The following is a 22,076-nucleotide window of genomic DNA, read 5'->3' as shown; positions in this document are numbered from 1 at the left end:
TGTCAACTCTGCACTGGCTCCCTATCAAACATAGTTTAGATTTTAAAATATTGCTTTATAAATCCCTGAATGGTTTAGCTCCTCAGTATTTGAATGAGCTCCTTTTACATTATAATCCTCTACGTCCGCTACGTTCTCAAAACTCAGGCAATTTGATAATAACTAAAATATCAAAATTAACTGCGGGCGGCAGATCCTTTTTCTATTTGGCGCCTAAACTCTGGAATAACCTACCTAACATTGTTCGGGAGGCAGACACACTCTTGCAGTTTAAATCTAGATTAAAGACCCATCTCTTTAACCTGGCTTACACATAACATACTGATATGCTTTTAATATCCAAATCCCTTAAAGGATTTTTAGGCTGCATTAATTAGGTAAACCGGAACTGGGAACACTTCCCATAACACCTGATGTACTTGCTACATCATTAGAAGAATGGCATCTACGCTAATATTTGTCTGTTTCTCTCTAATTGGAGGTCACTGTAGCCACCAGATCCAGTCTGTGTCCAGATCAGAGGGTCACTGCAGTCGCCCGGATCCAGTACGTATCCAGACCAGATGGTGGATCAGCACCTAGAAAGGACCTCTACATCCCTGAAAGACAGTGGAGACCAGGACAACTAGAGCCCCAGATACAGATCCCCTGTAAAGACCTTGTCTTAGACGACCACCAGGACAAGACCACAGGAAACAGATGATTCTTCTGCACAATCTGACTTTGCTGCAGCCTGGAACTGAACTACTGGTTTCGTCTGGTCAGAGGAGAACTGGCCCCCCAACTGAGCCTGGTTTCTCCCAAGGTTTTTTTCTCCATTCTGTCACCAATGGAGGTTCGGTTCCTTGCCGCCGTCGCCTCTGGCTTGCTTAGTTTGGGACACTTCATCTACAGCGATATCATTGACTTGATTGCAAATAAATGCACAGACACTATTTAAACTGAACAGAGATGACATAACTGAATTCAATGATGAACTGCCTTTAACTGTCATTTTGCATTATTGACACATTGTTTTCATAATGAATGTTGTTCAGTTGTTGTGACGCAATGTATTTTGTTTAAAGCGCTATATAAATAAAGGTGACTTGACTTGACAAGAACTGACATTATTTCAACCGTTTTTCTACGTTGAAGGTCGGTCATATGGCTGGGTACCATTACTAAATAAACAAACTAACACAAACAAATAAATACAGACAGATTACAGTGAACATCTAGTGAATAAATTAAGTGCAGAACACATCTTTCTGCTTTGTTTGTTAGTTGGACTTATTGCTTGAAAGCGCTGTTTACTTTAAATAATACATTTGTTGAGAAAAACAGTTCACTACTGATGGGTCACTCAGAATCAAAATATTGATTGTGCTGTTTAGTGGATGACGTCACGGCCCGGGGTTTCTCTCTCTGTGTGCTCGAGAGCGTCATGGCGGAGACCGGCTGCTGTAGGATTTACAGCTGAAGTATGCCTGCTATCCCATCTGTTTTCCCGGCTCATGGAATACGGAAAACTGCTTAGTGTTTAAACCCAAGGCACTCTTTACCGTGGAGAGGGAAACTCAGTAACCCATTTCTCAGATTAAAGTGTAAGACTGTTCTTGTGGAGTTCTTGAGCAACAGCGACTATCGTCAGAAGAGCCCGAGAGCGCACGGGCAGACAGGTAACATATAAAAACACCTTCAATACGACTGCACTCATGTGTACAACGAGATGGACCTTGCTAAGAAACCAACCCTGGCTGGGTATTCACTAGTATATGTCTGTATAAGGTTCGCGATGCTGTGTTTGGCAGCTTTAAGGGCTAATGAAAACAAACTGAGCGGCGGATCAACAGAAGCGCAGTGCGGGGATCAACAACAGCGCGATGAGCAGACAATATTACACTAAAACACCCAAAATACAGTCGGAACCTCCGATAATAAGACCAAACACACGGGTTCATCATTATTACTGTTTGTTTTAAGTGTTTAAGACTAGCCAGCTAAATTCAAATGAGAATGTCCCATAAAAATCTAACTAAAATTGAAGCTGCTCATTTAGCCTAGCATGCGAGATAACTAGCAAAACAAGCAAATAATATAATACATTCGGAATATTCTTTCAAATTATGGTTAAGTTATCACTAAAGTATTATTCTATAGTAGATTATGTCTTCGTTTACTCCAATAGCGTGAGTGTGTTAGCGACCGGTAGCCAAACAGCTAACACGCGCTTCTCTTAGCTGTAGCATGCTAGGCTAGGTTAGCCTGTTCTGCTACAACAGAAAGAGACCGATGAAAGATTTTAAATGTAGCGCCAATCCAGCACTGCTAGTGGGGCGAACGATCAAAACATAGTCTCAAAATGTGGTTTCATGGTGTAAAACATAATTTCAAGACCCGATAAACTTAATGACAACAGGAATTTGTAAACACTCCTTGATATAATGGTGACCCGACAGTTTTGCGCGCCTGTGCCCGAGCATAGCGCTGCTTTAGTTGGCCACGCAGCTCAGGAAAGTCCGTGGCTTTTTAGGCCTAAACGATAGAGGCCTCTGCGGTCAACATCACACTGATCTCCATCATCTATTAAACAGGGCTAAATATTTAGCTTTACATAAAATAGTTCTAAACGAATTTACGTGGAGACAACGTGATTTTAAGTAAGTTGTGACTTTATCTTTCATTGGTGTAGTGTTTTGAAGAGGGGAAGTAGCAAAGTAATCCTCTCTAAGAAGTTTACTCCAGCAATAATAGGACTACAATATTGAAGAATAAACGAATAATATAAAGTATATATGCAAAGAAATTAATGTCTAAAATGCACACTTGTATTCCTGCAACTGTGGTTTCTATAGCTAAGAAAACGCAGAGAAGTTTCTATTTAAATAGTTTTAGTGTAGCATTTCTGAAAACCAGATATTAAATTGGTTCAGCAGTTTTGCTTGTGTTCATCTGTTTCTTCTTTATACTGTGGTCTCTTGGAAATTATATGTTTACTGTCAAACATAAGATAAGTCACTTTGATTTAAACATTCAGTTTCTCTGAGCTTCTGTTCTTATAATTTGACATGTCTTTAGGTGAGCCGCTCTGAAGTGGCGCACACAGACTGCAAGGATCTCATCAGGGACTTAACTTTAATATTTGTTTGCGATGGATGGACGCAGTGAGGATGAAAGTGTCAGCAACAGCAGTGGGGAGTCCAGGTAATCAGAATACTTATCATTTTGATGAAAAAAAAAAGGTTAGCAAATCAGAAATAGTTTTATTTTCATTTTCTTTTCTTCTGTGAGACAAAAGATTTTAGGTAGAATATCTTCGCTTTATTTTCCATGCTGTAAAGCTGAATGTTTATTAATACTGTCCAGCTTCAGAAAAGACGTCCAGTGAAGACTGTTTCATAGATCATAATCATATCCATTTACTTTTGATGTGCCGCTTGCATCTGGTGTTGAGTGTTTGACAACAGGCTTCTTACATCAGAGCGTTCTAACTTCATACTTGCTCAAGCTGTTTGTTCGCACATACTGTCCAAGTACATCTACTTTTTGGGATGAGAGGAGTTGATTTGCATGCCAGACTAATGGTAACTTTTAGTTGCCAGTAACACAATGCAACTCATACATTCTTCCACTCAGGCTGTTTCTCCAGGCTTCTATTTGTCAGACATCCATGTTTTCAGTTTCTTTTTTTTTTTAACCTGCGATCAATGTTTTGGCTATTCCAGGTCATTATAGTGCTAAACATGTACTACGACTGGAAAGAGATAGAGAGTTTAAAACCAGCATTCAAATGTGCAAATGAGGTTCTAGAGGAACTGACTCATAGAAATGTTTGTGTGTGTCTCAGTAATTCAGATGATGAGTCTGGGTCAGGATCGGGCTCTGGCTCCGGCTCGAGTTCAAGCAGCAGCAGTTCTAGCAGTAGCCAATCAGGGAGCAGTGGCTCAGGAAGCAACTCGGATTCCGGAAGCCAATCAGACTCGGACTCGGAGAAATCCAAGGAAAAGAACGATCAAGAAAACAAAATCGATGGAGCAGCGGTAAGTTTCATAGAGCTTCTGTGTAAAAGTGTCAGATGCATGGGGCATGATGATGATGATGATGATGATGATGATGATGAAGAACAACAAAGCCACAAACTGATAAGATGTTCTTTTGAATCTGTGGCAGTCACCAGAGTCTAATTCATGGGTAACACTAAGTAGGCACTTCACAGGGTTTTGGAACAGAACCTTTGTTTGTAAGTGTTTGAAAATGTCCCTGTTGGTATAACTCCTTGTTGTAGTTTTGGAAGTCCAATCCCAGTATCCTGACAGTGCAAAGGACAGCCATGCTCAGGAAACAACAGCTTCAGCAGCAGCAGAGCTCCTCAAACACCGGTTCAGACGAGGTACTGCATGCTCTGACTGTAGCACAGTCACTTAGTGAAAATTAACTCCAGATAAATGATCATAGATTTGCGAGTGCCTCTGGTCATAAGTATTTGTTGTGCTCCTGCAGGACTCTTCCAGTAGTGATGAGTCGGATGATGAGTCGAAGAGCAGGAGTAAAGGGTGAGTGTGCATCTGTTTGGAGTCGAAACATCCTGTGAGATTACACCCTCGCTCTGCTTCTGGTTAACATTGACTTTGTTCTGTGTGTAGGTCTGGTTCTGACTCTGACTCGGGCTCTGGTTCAGGAAGTGGCTCGTCTGACTCGTCAGCAGAGGAGCAGGAGAACAGCGACGAGTCCGTGTCAGACTATGAACCCAGTCACAAAGTCAAGAGCAGAAAACCTTCAAACAAGTATGGTTTTCATATCAATCTGGGTTTACTACTGCTATTTTATGCAAGATTTTTTTCACAGAAGTTCTCCATTGTTTAGTGTTTTTTCTAAGTCAACATGAAATATAAATTCACCTTTCCTCTCAACCCTTGTGCGTTGTTGGGGACGTTTTCGTCCACTAGGGGGTAAAGTTGAGTCTTATTTTGGCCACAACTTTCTCTGTGTTTGAGCTAATGGAATGATTTTTGGTGACAAATCTTATTTTGACCCATATTTTCGGGATGTTCGTGGATGAAAACATCCACTAAATTAAACTGCTGTAAAAATGTATCAGATAAATATTTTTTTCATTTTTTTTTTTGCATAAATCTATTAATCAACCTCAGTCCTGTTCAAAACTACCAATTTTTTTTTTTTAATTCCAAGATTTTAACTTTTTAATTACCAAGTTCATAAATGATGTCACTGATTTGGGGAAAAAACACACACACAAAATTACGTATTTTCAATATAAAAAGTGATTGTGGACTGGATATTTTTTTACCTTTTTATCACAGTCTTGGGCATGTCAAAGATTAGTAACAAGATTGGCTTTGATGCATTGTTAGTTTTTGTGCAGCATTAGATTTACATTTTTTCTCCCTAATTTGTTGTTGGTGGCTGTTTTTGCCCCATTGACTTCCATTATAACTTTTTTTGATTGCAAAGCCATGACACCATATAATCATGCATTCTTGATTGTTTGTGGTTTTCCCTTTTGGGAAGAGGTAAATGTTTTTTATTTTTACAGTTGATCACTAGGTGGGACCATTAACCCTTTAGATGTGCAAAAAAAGGCTTTGTTTCTGGCTTGTATATGGAGTATAACAGCAAATTATAGTGTTTGTGTGTGTGTGAGATTCTTGAGTTTTCAAAATAATTTTGATTTGTCAATTTTTATTAAAGGTATAACTCAATTAAGTCTTTGCTGTTGGCCTATAATGAGTAATTGATTTTAATATCCACTAAACTCTCTTTTCCAACTTAAATTTCGTGTCTTCTGTACTATTTTTTGTTTTTTATCTGCAAATTTTCTGCACACATTTTGACTAAGCATAGTATACTTGGGCAGTGGAATTATTTATAGACGCACACTAAATCTTTGTCTACCCAAGAGGGAACTTTACTGAAAGAAAATCCTCAAAGCTGTGCCACTGCATCCAAACAAGCTGCCATCTAAACACATGTATCCTCCGCTCCCACTGCATCAATGCTTCCAAACGTGGTCGTTTTGGTCTTGTTTTTTTCACATGTGCCTCGACACTAATGATTGGTGCTTGTGACTATTTTATTTAGTCTTCCGTCACTGAATGAATCTCTGCTCATCTCTCAGGGCCAATGCCAGGAATGGGAGAAATATCAAAGCTCCTAAGAAGAAGCCCTCCCGCACCTCTTCAGATGACGAGGACGATTATAAAAAAGCTTTAGCGGGACCTCGGCGGCAGGCCACGGTCAATGTGAGCTACAAAGAAGATGAGGAACTGAAGACTGATTCAGATGACCTGGTGGAGGTGTGCGGAGAGGACGTCCCACCGCCAGAGGAGGACGAGTTTGAGACACTGGAGAGAGTTATGGAAATAAGGATAGGCCGGAAAGGAGGTGAGAACAAAAAAACGAAACGTTTTTATATGTGGCAACTGTTTGTCGACTGTTCCGTCTGTGTGACGTGAATACCTTATTGGGCAGGTCTGCTTAATGTGACAACACCGTCAGCTTGGGAGAACGGTTTAGAAGACCTATTATATGTTAAAGTGTTGTCTTGCTCTTGTTCAGCAACGGGGGCTGTGACCACAGTGTATGCAGTAGAGGCAGATGGGGACCCAAACGCCAACTTTGACCCCAACAGACAGCCAGGAGAGGTACAATACTTGATGAAATGGAAGAACTGGTCCCACATTCACAACACCTGGGAGTCAGAGGAGACGCTCAAACAACAGAACGCGAGGGGCATGAAGAAACTGGACAACTTCAAGAAAAAAGAGCAGGAGAAAAAGAAATGGTATGAATCATTATAGAAGCTTAATTTCCTATAGTTAATGTGTCTTAGATGCTGATTTGATTTTACGCTGTCGCCGTAGGCTCAAATCTGCCTCGCCTGAGGATGTTGAATACTTAAACTGTCAGCAGGAGCTCATGGATGACTTGCATTCACAATATCAGCTCGTGGAGAGGATCATCGGTGAGAGGACGCTGCTTCCTATTGTCTTTGTTTTGGTCAGTTGTTGGGAGCGTTTATTGACTGATGTCTTAATCTTGCAGGACATTCGAATCAGAAGTCTGCCGCAGGTTACCCAGATTACCTGTGTAAATGGCAGGGGCTGTCATACTCCGAGTGCAGCTGGGAAGACGGTGCTCTCATTGCCAGAAAGTTTCAAAAGTGCATTGATGACTACATGAGTCGGAATCAGTGCAAAACCATTCCCTCCAGAGACTGCAAGGTAACTGGAGTCAACGCCCGTCATCTGAGCAAGTGACTCAAACCCCAATCACTGTACAACCAGTCACATGTTTGGTTTCCTGTAGGTTTTAAAACAGAGGCCACGGTTTGTACCCATGAAGAAGCAGCCTCACTACATTGGTGCAGATGGATTGGAGCTGCGGGACTATCAGCTGGAGGGTCTCAACTGGATGGCCCATTCTTGGTGCAAGTATGTCCGCTTGGTTTCTTCCTAATAGACATCACGCTGGTCTCATTGATGGATAGATTGCCACAGTCGTGAGTGATTTAATCAGTTTCTTCATCACTCATACTCTTCTGCTTTCCCAGAGGGAACAGTTGCATCCTGGCTGATGAGATGGGTCTGGGCAAAACCATCCAGACTATCAGCTTCCTCAATTACTTGTTCAATGAGCACCAGCTTTACGGGCCGTTCCTTCTGGTGGTGCCTCTGTCTACCCTCACGTCCTGGCAGAGGGAGATCCAGCTCTGGGCTCCTCAGATCAATTTTGTGGTGTACCTGGGAGACATCAACAGCAGAAACATGGTACGACTTAAAAAAAAATCTGCATTTCCTAGATGTCTTGCACACAAGAAGTGTAACGCCAGTCTGTTTGTTGTTCAGATCCGGACACATGAATGGATGCATCCACAGACCAAACGACTGAAGTTCAACGTTCTGCTCACTACATATGAAATCCTGCTGAAAGATAAGGTACAGCTTGAGTCGCAAGCGGAGTTAAAGGCAAACGATACATATTAATGTCTGTGTAAAAGAGAAAGGAATGTGTGTTCTAGCAGAGCAGACAGTGCATTATGTTTTCTCTTGCAGTCATTTTTAGGAAATGTGAGCTGGGCGTTCATTGGTGTAGACGAGGCCCATCGGCTGAAGAACGACGACTCGCTCCTCTACAAGACTATGATTGAGTTCAAGTCCAACCACAGGCTCCTGATCACAGGAACACCCCTCCAGAACTCACTCAAAGAGCTCTGGTCTCTGCTGCATTTTATTATGCCTATGAAGTAGGTGTCTCTAGTCGAATCAGTCCACTTTTGCTTTTCTTTTCTTCACTTCAATGTATAGCCACAGAGTTTTTCAGTGCAGTGCTGCTATATGCAAGTGATCTTTTCATGTGGTATTTCGGTAGCTCTCGTGAAGCTTTGTGGTTTATTTAAACCGTCAAGGCCAAGTAGTTTTTAGAGAAGAGCTAACCACATTCTTGTATTGGTGTAAAACAGTGATGAGACTGAATGAAGGGTTGATATAAGATGGCATGTTGGTAGATTTCACTCGTGGGAGCTGTTTGAAGAGGAACATGGCAAAGGCAGAGACTCTGGCTACACCAGTCTCCACAAGGAGCTGGAGCCCTTCCTGCTGCGCCGAGTGAAGAAGGACGTGGAGAAATCTCTGCCTGCCAAGGTGGAGCAGATCCTCAGGGTGGAGATGAGCGCGGTTCAGAAACAATACTACAAGTAAGACTGCATTTAGAGTAAAGTGATGAGTACAGTAGAGAGAGACTGCATCAGCATCAAATCTAAATGGATCTCTTTGTGCTTTAGTCATGTGATTACTGATTAGTCTTGTCATTCTATACTCTAACAAATTATTTTTCCTGAAGAAAAATCCAGCTGTATAAGTCTAATTTTACAAATAAATCTCCATAGATAATGTTTCTGTTTTTGTTTAGGTGGATATTGACGAGAAACTATAAAGCCCTGAGAAAAGGCCCTAAAGGAAGCCGGTCAAGCTTCCTGAACATCATGATGGAGCTGAAGAAATGCTGTAACCACTGCTACCTCATAAAATCACCAGAGGAGGAGTTCTACAACAGACAAGAAGGACTGCAGGTGGGCTCTCATCTCCAGATAGAAAGCACTTAATTACAGAAGACACTAAACTAGAATTCCCTTAGTAAGCAGAAGATACCTATGTGACCGAATATTGAACGTTGTGATGCAAAAAGCTGAACTTCTGCTTAAGGGGCTTCATAGTTAAAGGTGATCTTTTCAAAAGCGCTCGCTGGAGGACAGTCTTGTGCTTTATATAACCACAGCTAACCCAAACCAGTGGCTCAGCATTGACTACATATGGATTGAACTGATATATTGTCTGCAGCACCTTATTCGCAGCAGCGGGAAGCTGATTCTTCTGGATAAACTGCTGGTTCGGCTGAAGGAGCGAGGGCACCGTGTGCTCATCTTCTCCCAGATGGTTCGGATGCTGGACATCCTGGCTGAGTACCTGAAGTACAGGCAGTTCTTATTCCAGGTGAGGACCGGACTCTCTCACTGGAGATAAACGCACTGTTTGTGTCTCAGGTGTGACTTACAGAGGTGTTTGTGTTCACAGAGACTGGACGGGTCCATCAAGGGCGAGATGAGGAAGCAGGCTTTAGATCATTTCAACGCAGAGGGCTCTGAGGTGTGTGTGAAGTGACTGATTACGAAGGGTTAAAATACTCATTCTGGTGTCGATTGCATTATCATTGTAAAATAATAAAGTAGGCTTTTGGTTCACAATCTCTCAAAGAATGGAAACTAATTAAATGTATGTTCTCCAAATGTAAAGTGTAATTTGAGGAAAGTTTGTAGATTTGGAGAGAAAATAGACAAGTGGAGGTTTGCCGTTGTGTCTTGCAGGATTTCTGCTTCCTGTTGTCGACGCGAGCAGGAGGTCTGGGCATTAACCTGGCCTCTGCAGATACTGTGGTCATTTTTGACTCGGACTGGAACCCTCAGAATGACCTGCAGGCCCAGGCCAGAGCGCACAGGATTGGGCAGAAGAAACAGGTCCGCCTCCACATTAACTACACACATTACATGCAGTGAAAACAAAACTTTCTACAAATATTTAGCTGATATATTGGAGTTATGTTATGTATGCTGGCTTCATTGCATTAATATTGATTAAGATTGCACATGAAATGGAAAGGGGGTATGAGAGAGGCTGTGCTGTAATCGCTGTAGGTAAGTGTTCATTCAACACGACTCAAATGTGGTCTTGGACAGCAGCAATATCAGTTTTTAAATGTTTTTCATATTGCAGTGAATTCTCTTATTTTGTTAAAATTGTTACATTTGTAATGTTTCATTGTAATCTGCTCTAACGTCACGTCTGACCGCTTCTGGGTGTATAATAATAGTAGTGCTACGAATTCATAACAATTCTACTGAAAAATCACAATCTTAACCTTTATCTCCGTGTTGAAACCTCAGTTGGTCAGACAGCTATTCATTTGTAAAAAAAAAAAATTGTAAAAAAACGGTTTCTGGAACGCCTGGAGACTGTGTTGTATATGGCAAGTTTTCAAAAGCTTAAAGGTGAATATAAATGAATAATGCTCATAAACGTCAACAGTGTTCAGGACATAACTTTAGAAGTGAAGTGACATTCAGCCAAGTACGGTGACCCATACTCAGAATTTGTGCTCTGCATTTAACCCATCCGAAAATGCACACACACAGAGCAGTGAACACACACACACACACTGTGAGCACACACCCGGAGCAGTGGCAGCCATTTATGCTGCGGCGCCCGGGGAGCAGTTGGGGGTTCGATGCCTTGCTCAAGGGCACCTAAGTCGTGGTATTGAAGGTGGAGAGAGAACTGTTCATGCACTACCCCCCACCCACAATTCCATCCGGCCCGAGACTAGAACCCACAACCCTTCGATTGGGAGTCCAACCCTCTAACCATTAGGCCACGACTTCCCAACATATTCCCGACATAACGACTTCATTTGCTCAGATTAATCTATACATTTATTCTTTGGAATTTAGTCTAGGCCCCTTCTTTTGATGTTTCTGTAATCTTGTCATTCAGGTGAATATATACCGTCTGGTGACAAAGAGCTCGGTTGAGGAGGAGATTATCGAGAGAGCCAAAAAGAAAATGGTGTTGGACCACCTCGTGATTCAGAGGATGGACACCACTGGGAAGACGGTCCTTGACACGGGTGCTGCTCCCTCCAGGTACAGCTGACAATATAACTCACAAATACAGGGTTTTATAAACATATATAATTTTTTTTTTTTTTTGGAAATTCTGGTATGTGTGTAAAATTTTGATATATGCAATAACTGTTATTGTTTGATTCGTCTGCAGTTCTACTCCATTCAACAAGGAGGAACTGTCGGCCATCCTGAAGTTTGGTGCTGAAGAACTTTTCAAAGAGCCCGAAGGAGAGGAACAGGAACCTCAGGTCTGTGGGATTTAACACTGGGCTCAGCTTGTCATTTGAATGTGTTTAAAAGCAAGTGAATTTAAACCATTTGAGTGCAATAATCAGAGACTGTCTGGGAGACGGTTTGAGTGTGCACTTAAAGCCACTTCTCACACAGCGCGTGTGTAATGAACTGAGCTCTCAACTGGCTCCTTGTTTGCCTTAAATGGTGAAACACACACTTGTGTGTCAATGTCCTCTTTGCGAGTGTCCCTGTTGATACAGTCAATTATGTTTTAGAAGAAAGTGTAACAGTTTAAAAAAAAACGAGTGTGTATCAGTATATTAGATCTTAATTCTAGTGCTTGAAGTTGTTCATGTAGGTTCATTTAATTTTTTTTTTGTCCTATAGTTTCTTTGTTCTTATTACTTAACATAAACCTGACTTAAAGCAAAAACAACAGTATTGTGTGATATTTAAATGAATGAAGCAACTTCTGATTGACTTGTTGGTTGGTTTGGTAGGAGATGGACATTGATGAAATCCTGAAGAGAGCAGAGACCAGAGAGAACGACCCTGGACCATCGACTGTAGGAGAAGAGCTCCTCTCTCAGTTTAAGGTATTCAGTTAAACCTTACATCAGTGATCCCCTGCCACCTGTGTGCTGGAGCTTCTCAAGAGCCTAGAGGAGGTCAGTCACATGATTTACACAATGCTTGCTCCGTCCTGCAGGTGGCTAATTTCTCCATGATGGAGGAGGAGGAGATTGACATGGACACCGAGAGGGACGATAAGAACTGGGATGACATTATCCCAGCGGAGCAGCGGAGGAGACTCGAGGAAGAGGAGCGACAGAAAGAGCTAGAAGAGATCTATTTACTGCCCCGCATGAGGAAGTGTGCTAAACAGGTCAGCCACTCACTAATGTCAAACGCTTGGGTTTCATCATGAGCTATATTCATTTTATACAATATAATGTTCTCCCTGGTACTTTGTACTGTTTTCATGTCCTTTTTTAATTTGTGATGACAGTCCAACTTTAATGGAAACGAGGGCAGACGCAGCAGGAACAGACGATACTCTGTTTCAGACAGCGATTCTGGCTCCGACAGGAAGAGGCCCAAGAAACGAGGAAGACCTCGAACTATTCCAAGAGAGAACATCAAGGGTTTCACTGATGCGGAGATACGAAGGTAATGCACATTCAACATGGAGTGAAAATCAGTGATAAAGGTGTTATATATTTAATTATTCGATAATCTGGTGAGAATTCACTGTGAAATGTATTCACTGATTTCCCTTCACACCATATAGATATAAAGATATATTCTAATGTGTTAATCCAATAATTCAAGATACTTCAATGTGAATTTTTTTTTATGGATTCTGTTTAATATAAAACTTGTTTATTTTTCCACACAGGTTTATCAAAAGTTATAAGAAGTTTGGTGGCCCTTTAGAACGGTAGGTATCTTTATATTTGGTACCGGCTGCCCTTGGCCTCTGGTTGATGTTGAGTGTCTGTGTATTACAGACTAGACGCTATCGCTCGCGACGCTGAGCTGGTGGATAAATCAGAGCATGATCTGCGGCGGCTGGCTGAGACCGTACATAACGGCTGTTTGAAGACGCTAAGAGAGAACCCCTGTGGACCCGAACGAACCTCAGGCAAGAGCTGCACAAGACCACACTGACCCATTACTGAGGAGTCTGGGTAAACCAGGGCCTGCAGGGCATGCATTTGCGACTGGATTATTGTGTGTTTTGTGCATTTTACTCATTCCACAATAATCGTCAATTCATGTCATCCTTTACCACCTGTAATGTACATGACCTACATGAAAAGCACATTTAATTGCATGGGTGCAGTTGTAACATTTTGGACGTCATTAAACTGTGTGAGCTAGACAATAGTAAAACTTTTGCACTCCGATCAAAGTGAAGAAATTTGTCCTAATATGAAGCGTTTGGGATTGGAAATCCCCCTTTTTACGAAATACATTTTGAGGCCTGACTTGATCCCAGGAAACACATGAGAGGAGAAAATTGTTAGCCTGAATGCAATGTAAGTCGATATGGATAAAAGCGTCTGATAAATGCATACATTTATTTAGATTTTAATTGATTTATTGTGTTCTGTGCTGGATCACATCAGGAGGCAGGCGAGGGAAGGTGAAAGGACCCACCTTCAGGATCTCAGGGGTCCAGGTCAATGCTAAGCTGGTGATCTCTCATGAGGAGGAGCTGGCACCATTACACAAGGCCATCCCCGCTGACCCCGAGGAGAGGAAGAGGTACATTCACATGAGTTCAGAGCAATCCATGCAACCCTAGTCTGATTTCAACAGTTTTGCTTTTGTTAGTGTTTGTCTCGGATGTCTTTTGCTTGACTTTGCTGCAGCAGCATTACGTTTTTAACCTGCATTTTGTCATTAGAGACAAAGCAGTCTTAAAGGCCGTGTTGCAGGGTTAATTTTTCAACAAATTTGTGCAATTTGCTTGTTGGTTATAAACATTTAAACCGTTATTCATTGTATTTTATGTTGCTGGGTATCACAAAACGAAATATAATACGAAAAAGAAGGTAAGGATTCTCCTTTCCCCCACAATGCATTGCATTACATCACGTTGTGGAGAGAATTTACCAAAGCCTGCCTTGAGAAAATTGAGAGTGACTAGAGAGAGATGAGTAGTAGACGAGAGTATTCAGATAGCTCAGATTATAGATAAAAACATAGATATAGATAGATAGACTAAATATATAGATAGATAGATATCGACCAACTGCGACCCAAACACACTCCCTTCCCTACAGCACAAGCTTTCCAATGCAGTTTCCATGGGACAGCACCACCCACACAAGCACCTGCCAAACACAGCGATTTATACGTTTGCAACAACATTTTCACCGGAGGAAGAGAGAAACGCTTAGAAACGTCCATAAAGCTAGCATGATGCCTTCTATTTCTAGATGACAAAGACAAAGTTTACCAGTTCTAGGACATTATGACAAAGGTTAACGGTACTTATCTGAACTAACGTCATGATCACCGCCACTAGATATAAAGAAAACGTAGATTTTTCACTCGGTGCTATTTAATGACAGTAAAAATAAAATGCGTGTCATTATTGTGCACTGCTGCTCGTAGACTAGCTCCAGTGCTCATTGCTGCGATGCTAAATGTTAGCAACTCACCAGGACACTTCACCAACTCTCCACTCTTTCTCCTCGGACCATGCATTTAATTAGCTTTGACGGCCTTCAGTTCTTGGCAATTCCTCATTTGCGCTCTCACGTCTGGCTTGTTCGAAATTATACGCCTGTGGGCCATCACACATGTTGACTCTTGCCACCTCTTCCTCATCCCAGTTTTTATCGCAACGTTACATTGTCCTAAAATAGTTTTTTAATGTGTACCACTTGCATAAAGACTGCGTAAGAATTCATTTGGACAACTTTTAAAAGTGATTTTCTCAGTATTTAGATTTTTTTCGCTCCCTTAGACTTTCAAGTAGTTGTACCCGAGCCAAATGTTGTCCTATCTTAACAAACCATACATCGATGGAAAGATTATTTATCAGATTTCAGATGACGTATAAATCTCATGTTTTCAGAAAATTATCACTTAAGACTGGTTTTGTGGTACAGGGTCAGATTTTATACTTTGTGAGGCCAGAGAAATGACTTAATTCAAGCTTTTTATTCATTACATATTTTTATATTTATAGGTATATAATCCCATGCCACTCAAAGGCAGCTCATTTTGACATTGAGTGGGGTAAAGAGGACGACTCCAGCCTGCTTATTGGGATTTATGAGTACGGTTATGGCAGCTGGGAGATGATAAAGATGGACCCAGACCTCAACCTCACACACAAGGTGCAGAAACACTTGGAGAAACAGTGGTGTTTGATTAATATGCCATCACACTCCTCTGTTCTTCTGATTATGTATGGCATTTAAACTATAAATCGTTACAAAACTGGTTGCAGCTCCTTCCTGATGATCCTGACAAGAAGCCACAGGCCAAACAGTTGCAGACACGAGCCGACTACCTCATCAAATTACTGAGCAAAGACCTGGCCAAGAAGGAAGCACAGAAGCAGGCCGGCACAGTGAGTCACGCAGATTACACACTGCACAACAACACTCGGTTCACTAAAAGCACACGCAAGCAACAAACGGTGTAACTTATAACTATAACGTTGTCTTGTGAACCGCTCATACATTTTCAGTTGCTGTTCTGTGATCACACACCATATTGATCATACAATACAATCACTGATGTTCCTTCGGCTCACAATCAGGCAAATTCACGCAAGAGACGACCACGGGGCAAGAAGAGTAAAGCGGTGAAGCCCAAGATGGATGAGGTGACGAACAGTCTGTCCTCTGCGCCGCCGTCAGATAAGAGCTCTGAAGAAGAGGATGAGAAAGAGGAAGAGGAACAGGTTTGTGTTGCTGTAATAGTGCAGGTGTACCATGAGAGGGGAGAGGCTGTTATCTTTATGCTAACAACTTTTTGAAAAGCCTATTATTGTCAAACTCCTCGAGCAGTGATTCTCAACCTCGGAGGCTTCGTTCACAAGTGGGCCGTCAGATGGCTTAAGATTTATTATGTGTCAAAACAAGATTTTTTTTTAAAGCTAAAACCAGTTTATAAGTTATTTCAGCTATTAAGATAAAAATGGACAATGTTGCTTGATTCACTCCTTCGACAACTGTGTCATTTTTATTTAGGAATCAGGTTTCTCACAGTTTTGAAAGACCTAGATATATTAACAATTTAGAAAAATGAGATTTCTGGACCATGGACATTAGTCAGATCTTTAAAAAAAAACTCAATGAATCTACAATTTGTGAGTGAAATACTTTTGAAAACCTTATCCCATGAAGTAGAAAAGTTATAAAAATGCATTACTGAACCTTGAAGAAATAAATTCAGTTCTTGAATCTGAAACTACTGAATTTAATAGGTTTTTCTATTGAAATATTGTGTTGGAATTTGGACAATGGGTCAGAGTGAATGCCTTTGAGTGAAAAGATTGAACCGCTGTCCTCGAGCGTTCATTGTGTTGTCATCAAACTTGACACTGTTCAAACCTTTCTATCCGAAGGTTATTGAAATCTTTTTGTTCGGCTGTCAAGTGAAAACCATGCCTTAGTTCTGTGGTTCTCATGTATTGTACAGTGGCATAAAGCCTCCGATGCAAGGCCTTTAACATCCTTCTTTGTGTGCTCCTTTACCACTTAGATTTGGTTTCTTTATCATTCTGTAAGTGCAGTCCGTCTGTATTTGTTCTTCATGCTAGTTCTCATGCTGAGAACCCAATTTCACAAGATACAGTGGTAGGACATTGTAAATGATGCTTAGATCTCAAATGATGCTTCTTGCCTTTTCTCCAGCTCCATTCCTCCTCGGTTATATTTAAAAAAATACACGTGTTGTCGTTTACAATTTGACATCTATGGTGAAAGAGTAAGTCACCTGTGCTAAAGTGATTTTTGTGTTTTTCCAGGAAATTCCTCCAGTTAAGCTTCCCAACAGGAGAGCACGTGTGTCAGAGCGGCCGGTAAAGGAGGAGGAGGAGGACGAGGAGGATGAAGAGTCTGATGAGGACGAGCCTGAGGATAAAGAGCCCGATGAGAAGGACATCATGGAGAAAGTGGTCAAAAAAGAGATTAAGAAGGAGAAGAAAGAGGAGGGTCGGGACAGCAAAGAGAGGGAACCAAAGGAGAAGGAGATGAAGTCAGATCCTGAAGAAGAGACTCCTGCAGAGAAGGTCACAATGATCATAATCACACAGCTCTTACATCTTAGTGTCGTCTTTATCTTCGTATCCAGATATACAACATTTGCATGAGTTGTTATTCAGAAGGCTGTGACTGTGTTCTCAGGCTGTAGAGGTGAAAGCAGAGGTGAAGAAAGCGGATACCCCGGTGCACACGCCCACCGGAGGAGATGCTCTTCCCCTGTCTGACGAGTCTGAAGAACTGGACCAGAAGACCTTCAGCGTGGTGAGTCTGTGGCGTCTCCCTGAACGGACAGTGAGATGATAACCCTGTCAAATTCCTCTTTGCTGAATATCACTGGAAACTAAAGGGTTGGATTCTGAAGCATTTTGTCGTATTTGCTTCTAATCCAAACCTTTCCTCAGAAAAGTATGCAGATAACTTAGTTGCAGCTCTAATATCATTGCTCTTTTGTTGGTTTTGATTGCTTCTGTTGTCCTCATTTGTAAGTCGCTTTGGATAAAAGTGTCTGCTTAATGACTAAATTTAAATATAATGTAAATGAACATAACAAAACTAAATTGAAATGTTAAAACAAGCCCCAAATCAAATAAGTTACACAAAATAAATCTCTTCATATAAACTAAATTAGGCTTTGTCTGCTCTTTCCATTTAAAATCAGAGGCACTGGATTTTAATCATGATCCAAACACCGATGCTGCATACATGCAACATGAGCAGATTTTAATCTAAATCAGACCGTTTAATTTAGAAATTTGAAGCAAAAACAGAGTAATTTGACTTCAGTTTTGTGAAACTATATAAAAAAATATATCTGCATGAAACGGAAACAGCGAACAATTTAAAATGCATTAGACAGAGGCAAGATGAAGAGAAGAAATACCATCTAAGCTCTTCTAAAGACAGTAAGTTCCTCTCAGACAGATATTCATATAGTCTCTTACTCCTAAATGAGTCGCGATTGATTAGCATCTCAACCGATTTTAATCGTCTCGTATTTGAATACATTTTCATCCGGCTCGCAGTTAATCGTTCCATCCCTACTCATTGTGTAATTGGCACAGGTGTGAGCTGATTGCGTCTGTGTTGTGTGTTTGTCAGTGTAAGGAGCGCATGCGTCCGGTGAAGGCAGCACTCAAGCAGCTGGATCGTCCGGAGAAGGGTCTGTCCGAGCGCGAGCAGCTGGAGCACACACGCCAATGCCTGATCAAGATAGGAGATCACATCACCGAGTGTCTGAGGGAATACACCAACCCCGAGCTGATCAAACAGTGGAGGAAGTACGGCCGTCTTATCACAAACCTAGAACCTCAAGATATAAATGAAGGTTAATACTGTGTTTATCAATACCTGGTTTATTTCCACATTCCAGAAATCTGTGGATATTTGTTTCCAAATTCACCGAATTTGATGCAAGGAAGCTGCATAAACTGTATAAACACGCCATCAAGAAAAGACAAGAAAATGCTCAGGTATGGACACATTACCTGTTATGTTAGGTGTTTTTTAGTGTCCATTGCTGTAGTAATATTATTTATGTCTTTATCTTTGAAATATGATAAAGTGTGTGATGTTTGTTTCATTTCAGGCGGTGGAGCAGAACACTAGCTCTGTAAATACACCAAGCTTTAAACATGCAGGTATGTCTGCTCTCTGTTTTGTGTCCTTTTAATGGGTGATAAACATCCATGCATATTGCACATCTGATCTTAGTCTCATAAGTTATAAAAATCATCCTATTTTCTAACCTTGTTTTATTGTGAGTGATCTTGATGATCTGATGTAACAGCATCTCTCTGGTGACTTATGCTGTAATCATTCATGTAATCTTCTTAAACTGCTTTTTTAATACAGACAGCTCTCCTTCAGATCTGCTTCTGTCTAGTCAACAACCGATGGATGAACCAAACCTCTTTCCTATGTTTGTTTCTCTTGGATCTGTTGCTGCCGCAGCTTTAATGGTGTATGCATCATGCCACACTTCTGCTCATCTGTGTAACACTGAATGCTGTTGTTTGTGCAGATGTTGAGCGGATCAAGGAGTCGCAGCAGGACGACAGCAGCAGAGACAGCTACAGCTCTGACAGACATCACTCATCTCGCTATCATGAGCACAGTAAAGATCGGCACGCTGGAGACCCGTACCGAAAGAGCTCCGACCCCAGGAAGAGACCCTACTCCTCCTTCAGCAACGGCAAAGACCACCGAGAGAGAGAGCAGTACAGAGAGAGAGGAGAGCGACAGGACAGCAGGTCAGCACACACACCTTTACTCTACAAATGTGCTTAACGTTAGCAGTGGCTAGTCACTGCTAAAAATGCAGATGGTTTCAGTTTGTGAATGGGTGATTTGTATGAAGCACATGACATGCAGGAATAAACAGATATCGTTGCTACTAATGAATTTGTTCCCTCATTTTAGTTAAATCTTTGCTTTGATTTATGATTTTTTTTTTACTCACAATGTACCTAAAATGAAGGTGCATGTGGACAAAGTTAGATTGCAAAAAGTTTGCTGCATTATGAGCATACATTTGAAGCATGTATATAAATGATGTTGAGGACCATTTAGAGACACAAAATATCATTGGCCAATCAATGCTTAAAATTAAATTTGCAAATAAAATTGGCATTGGACAGTAGCCGGGTTTCCATCCAAAGTTGCGAATTTAACTTGTGCCCAAAATTGAAATATCCCCAAAACATTAGTCAGGATTTACCGTCCCATAGCCCACAGTCACATGACTTTTTGATGTGCTAAGAGGAATTTATTCACAAAATGCATTTGCGTCAAAAACCATCTCCAGCGAGCCTCAACACTTTTGCAGATTTAGGCATTTTTCTGTGAAAGTCAGTGTTTGCATCACTGGATTCTGATGCAATACTTCAAAATTAATAACATGTAATAACATGCTAATAACATGTTTTTTCTGATAATTATAAGTTTAATATTTTTTATTATTGGTCTTTCCTTAAAGGGATAGTTCACACCCAAAAAAGTGAATTCTGTCCTCATTAACTCGCCTTCCACATGCCTCAAACTTCAATTTCTTTCCTCTGTTGAACATGAAAGAAGATAATTTGGAGAATGTTTAGCCACCGACTTCCATAGTATTTTTTTTCCATACTTTGGAAATCATTGGCTACCATTACAGTTGAATTTCTTGAGCACTAAAAGAGAATTTGTAGCGTTCTAAGCCTTCATTTTGAATTTCAAGTTGTTTGTTTTGTGAGTTAAAGGTAATTCTTGAGTGTATGGTCACCTTTTGCTTCTGTAACGTGTCTGATTGGCTGATTCTGCAGATACTACAGCGACAGCAAGCACCGGAGGCTGGACGAGCACCGCTCCGGCAGAGAGCACCGATCAGAGAGCAACTCCAAGGACAGGACGCACTCCGAACACCGTTTCCACTCGGAGCACCGCTCTGCCTCCGACTACACACATCACAAATCATCCCGGGACTACCGCTACCACTCAGACTGGCCACGCTCGCCCCGAGACCAGCGCTCCCCATACGACTCTCGCTCGCCCCTCGGACACCGCTCGCCCTTCGAGTACTCGTCTGACCACAGAAGCACACCCGAACAGGTCTGGAGCGGCCGCAAGACATAACACTGTCCACTCTCTGATTAGCCATAGACACACCACACACAGGAGATGCCTTAGGGGACTGCTGGCCGCTGCACTGGGGCTCCGCGAGTGCCACCCTTTCCTACTCACCTTACAGGAAACACAGATCACATATTTTTGTATTTAAGAGTTCGCTGCATTCTTTCGTAGCTGCTGCAGAGTAATTTTTTTTAATTATTATTTTTATAAATTGACTACTTTCCTTTTGGTTTTCTGTTTAGTGTATTTTTTTTTTACTTAAAAACAAAAAAAGAATGAATCCATGTTTCACTGTCCGTGCGACACTGGATCCGGACACACAGCCGACGCAGCTTATTTAAGAAGTGATGAGTGAAAGGATGGTACAAACGTGTGTGGTCTCGATCCGCTTGAGGGGTCTCTGTTCTGAAGGACTGGGGTTCACCTTCCTAAGTACCTCGTTTACAGTGTTTTGTGACCATTTTGCCCATTTTTATCTGTAATTTTTCTTTCCATCATGCTTGAATTATTTAAATCTGTCTTGGCTGTAAAATAATCTGGACTATTTTTTAGTGCGCATCAGATAATGTCACTTTTTCACATTGTACTACTGTAAATTATTGTATAAAGTAAATCAAATGGGCTTTTCTCAGGCTGGTATTTTTTTAACTATTTCCCCATCAACTCAGGCTATTTTCTCTTTTCCTTGTTTTTTTTTTTTTTTGACGTTTCTTAATCTCAGTAGTTTTGAATCATGATATGGGGTAATTATTCCAGGTGTATTCGTTCTGTAGGATCGTTTGGTTTGTTGATCTCTTTTTTTTTTGGATTCTCTCTATTTGTAAGTGAATTGGCCTCACTTTATAAAAGCATCATGTCAAAAAATACAAGCTGTGTAACAAAAAAAGGACATGAAAGGCTCGATCGTAGCTAGAGGCACTTATGAGCTCTCCTTAGAACATTTCCATGATAATCTTTCCTCTTGTTTTCTATAAATGTTGGCAATAATGTAATATTTTCTATGCAGCCCGAGTGTTTTTCTGATGACTGGCCGGAGTCAGTCAGAATGCTGTTACAGGACATACTGATGTATATAGATCTCGCTCTATATTTCAAATCCAAATTTACACTGAAAATGCATGGATTTTTAAAGTAATTGTTTTATATAATTGTTTATAAAGTCATTAAACTCAAATCACTGTTTTCACCTGTAATCTGGCTTTAATGTAATTTAGTGTGCTTTCAATGATTCAGAAGCTTTTCGTGCTGAGGTGGGTTGCTGTTTGTCTGTACCAATGAATACAAACTTTTCAAAATTGGCTTCTTTTTGGGTAAACTTGACAAAC

At 41.1% G+C, this 22,076-nt stretch overlaps 1 protein-coding gene across 1 annotated transcript; it reads left to right on the top strand.

The window, feature by feature from the left end:
- The first annotated feature begins 1,398 nt into the window (after positions 1 to 1,398).
- Positions 1,399 to 21,933, top strand: LOC128021543 (chromodomain-helicase-DNA-binding protein 1). Its single transcript, XM_052608821.1, has 37 exons — positions 1,399 to 1,661; positions 3,061 to 3,186; positions 3,830 to 4,022; positions 4,268 to 4,372; positions 4,483 to 4,535; positions 4,626 to 4,766; positions 6,119 to 6,384; positions 6,559 to 6,784; positions 6,864 to 6,964; positions 7,045 to 7,223; positions 7,309 to 7,433; positions 7,553 to 7,769; positions 7,848 to 7,937; positions 8,055 to 8,245; positions 8,507 to 8,695; positions 8,911 to 9,070; positions 9,339 to 9,491; positions 9,573 to 9,644; positions 9,863 to 10,012; positions 11,046 to 11,194; positions 11,328 to 11,424; positions 11,911 to 12,006; positions 12,120 to 12,296; positions 12,420 to 12,580; positions 12,810 to 12,851; positions 12,922 to 13,050; positions 13,538 to 13,681; positions 15,117 to 15,267; positions 15,381 to 15,503; positions 15,696 to 15,839; positions 16,908 to 17,171; positions 17,287 to 17,406; positions 18,244 to 18,422; positions 18,515 to 18,614; positions 18,731 to 18,782; positions 19,166 to 19,394; positions 20,445 to 21,933. The coding sequence occupies exons 2-37, from the start codon at positions 3,134 to 3,136 to the stop codon at positions 20,752 to 20,754; spliced, it is 5,331 nt and encodes a 1,776-aa protein (XP_052464781.1). The 5' UTR covers positions 1,399 to 1,661; positions 3,061 to 3,133; the 3' UTR covers positions 20,755 to 21,933.
- Positions 21,934 to 22,076: the final 143 nt, after the last annotated feature.

This window comes from Carassius gibelio, chromosome A10 (genome assembly GCF_023724105.1).
Source record: "Carassius gibelio isolate Cgi1373 ecotype wild population from Czech Republic chromosome A10, carGib1.2-hapl.c, whole genome shotgun sequence".
Taxonomy (NCBI): domain Eukaryota; kingdom Metazoa; phylum Chordata; class Actinopteri; order Cypriniformes; family Cyprinidae; genus Carassius; species Carassius gibelio.
Note: the sequence above shows the minus strand (reverse complement) of the source record. Positions and strands in the feature narration are given on the sequence as shown.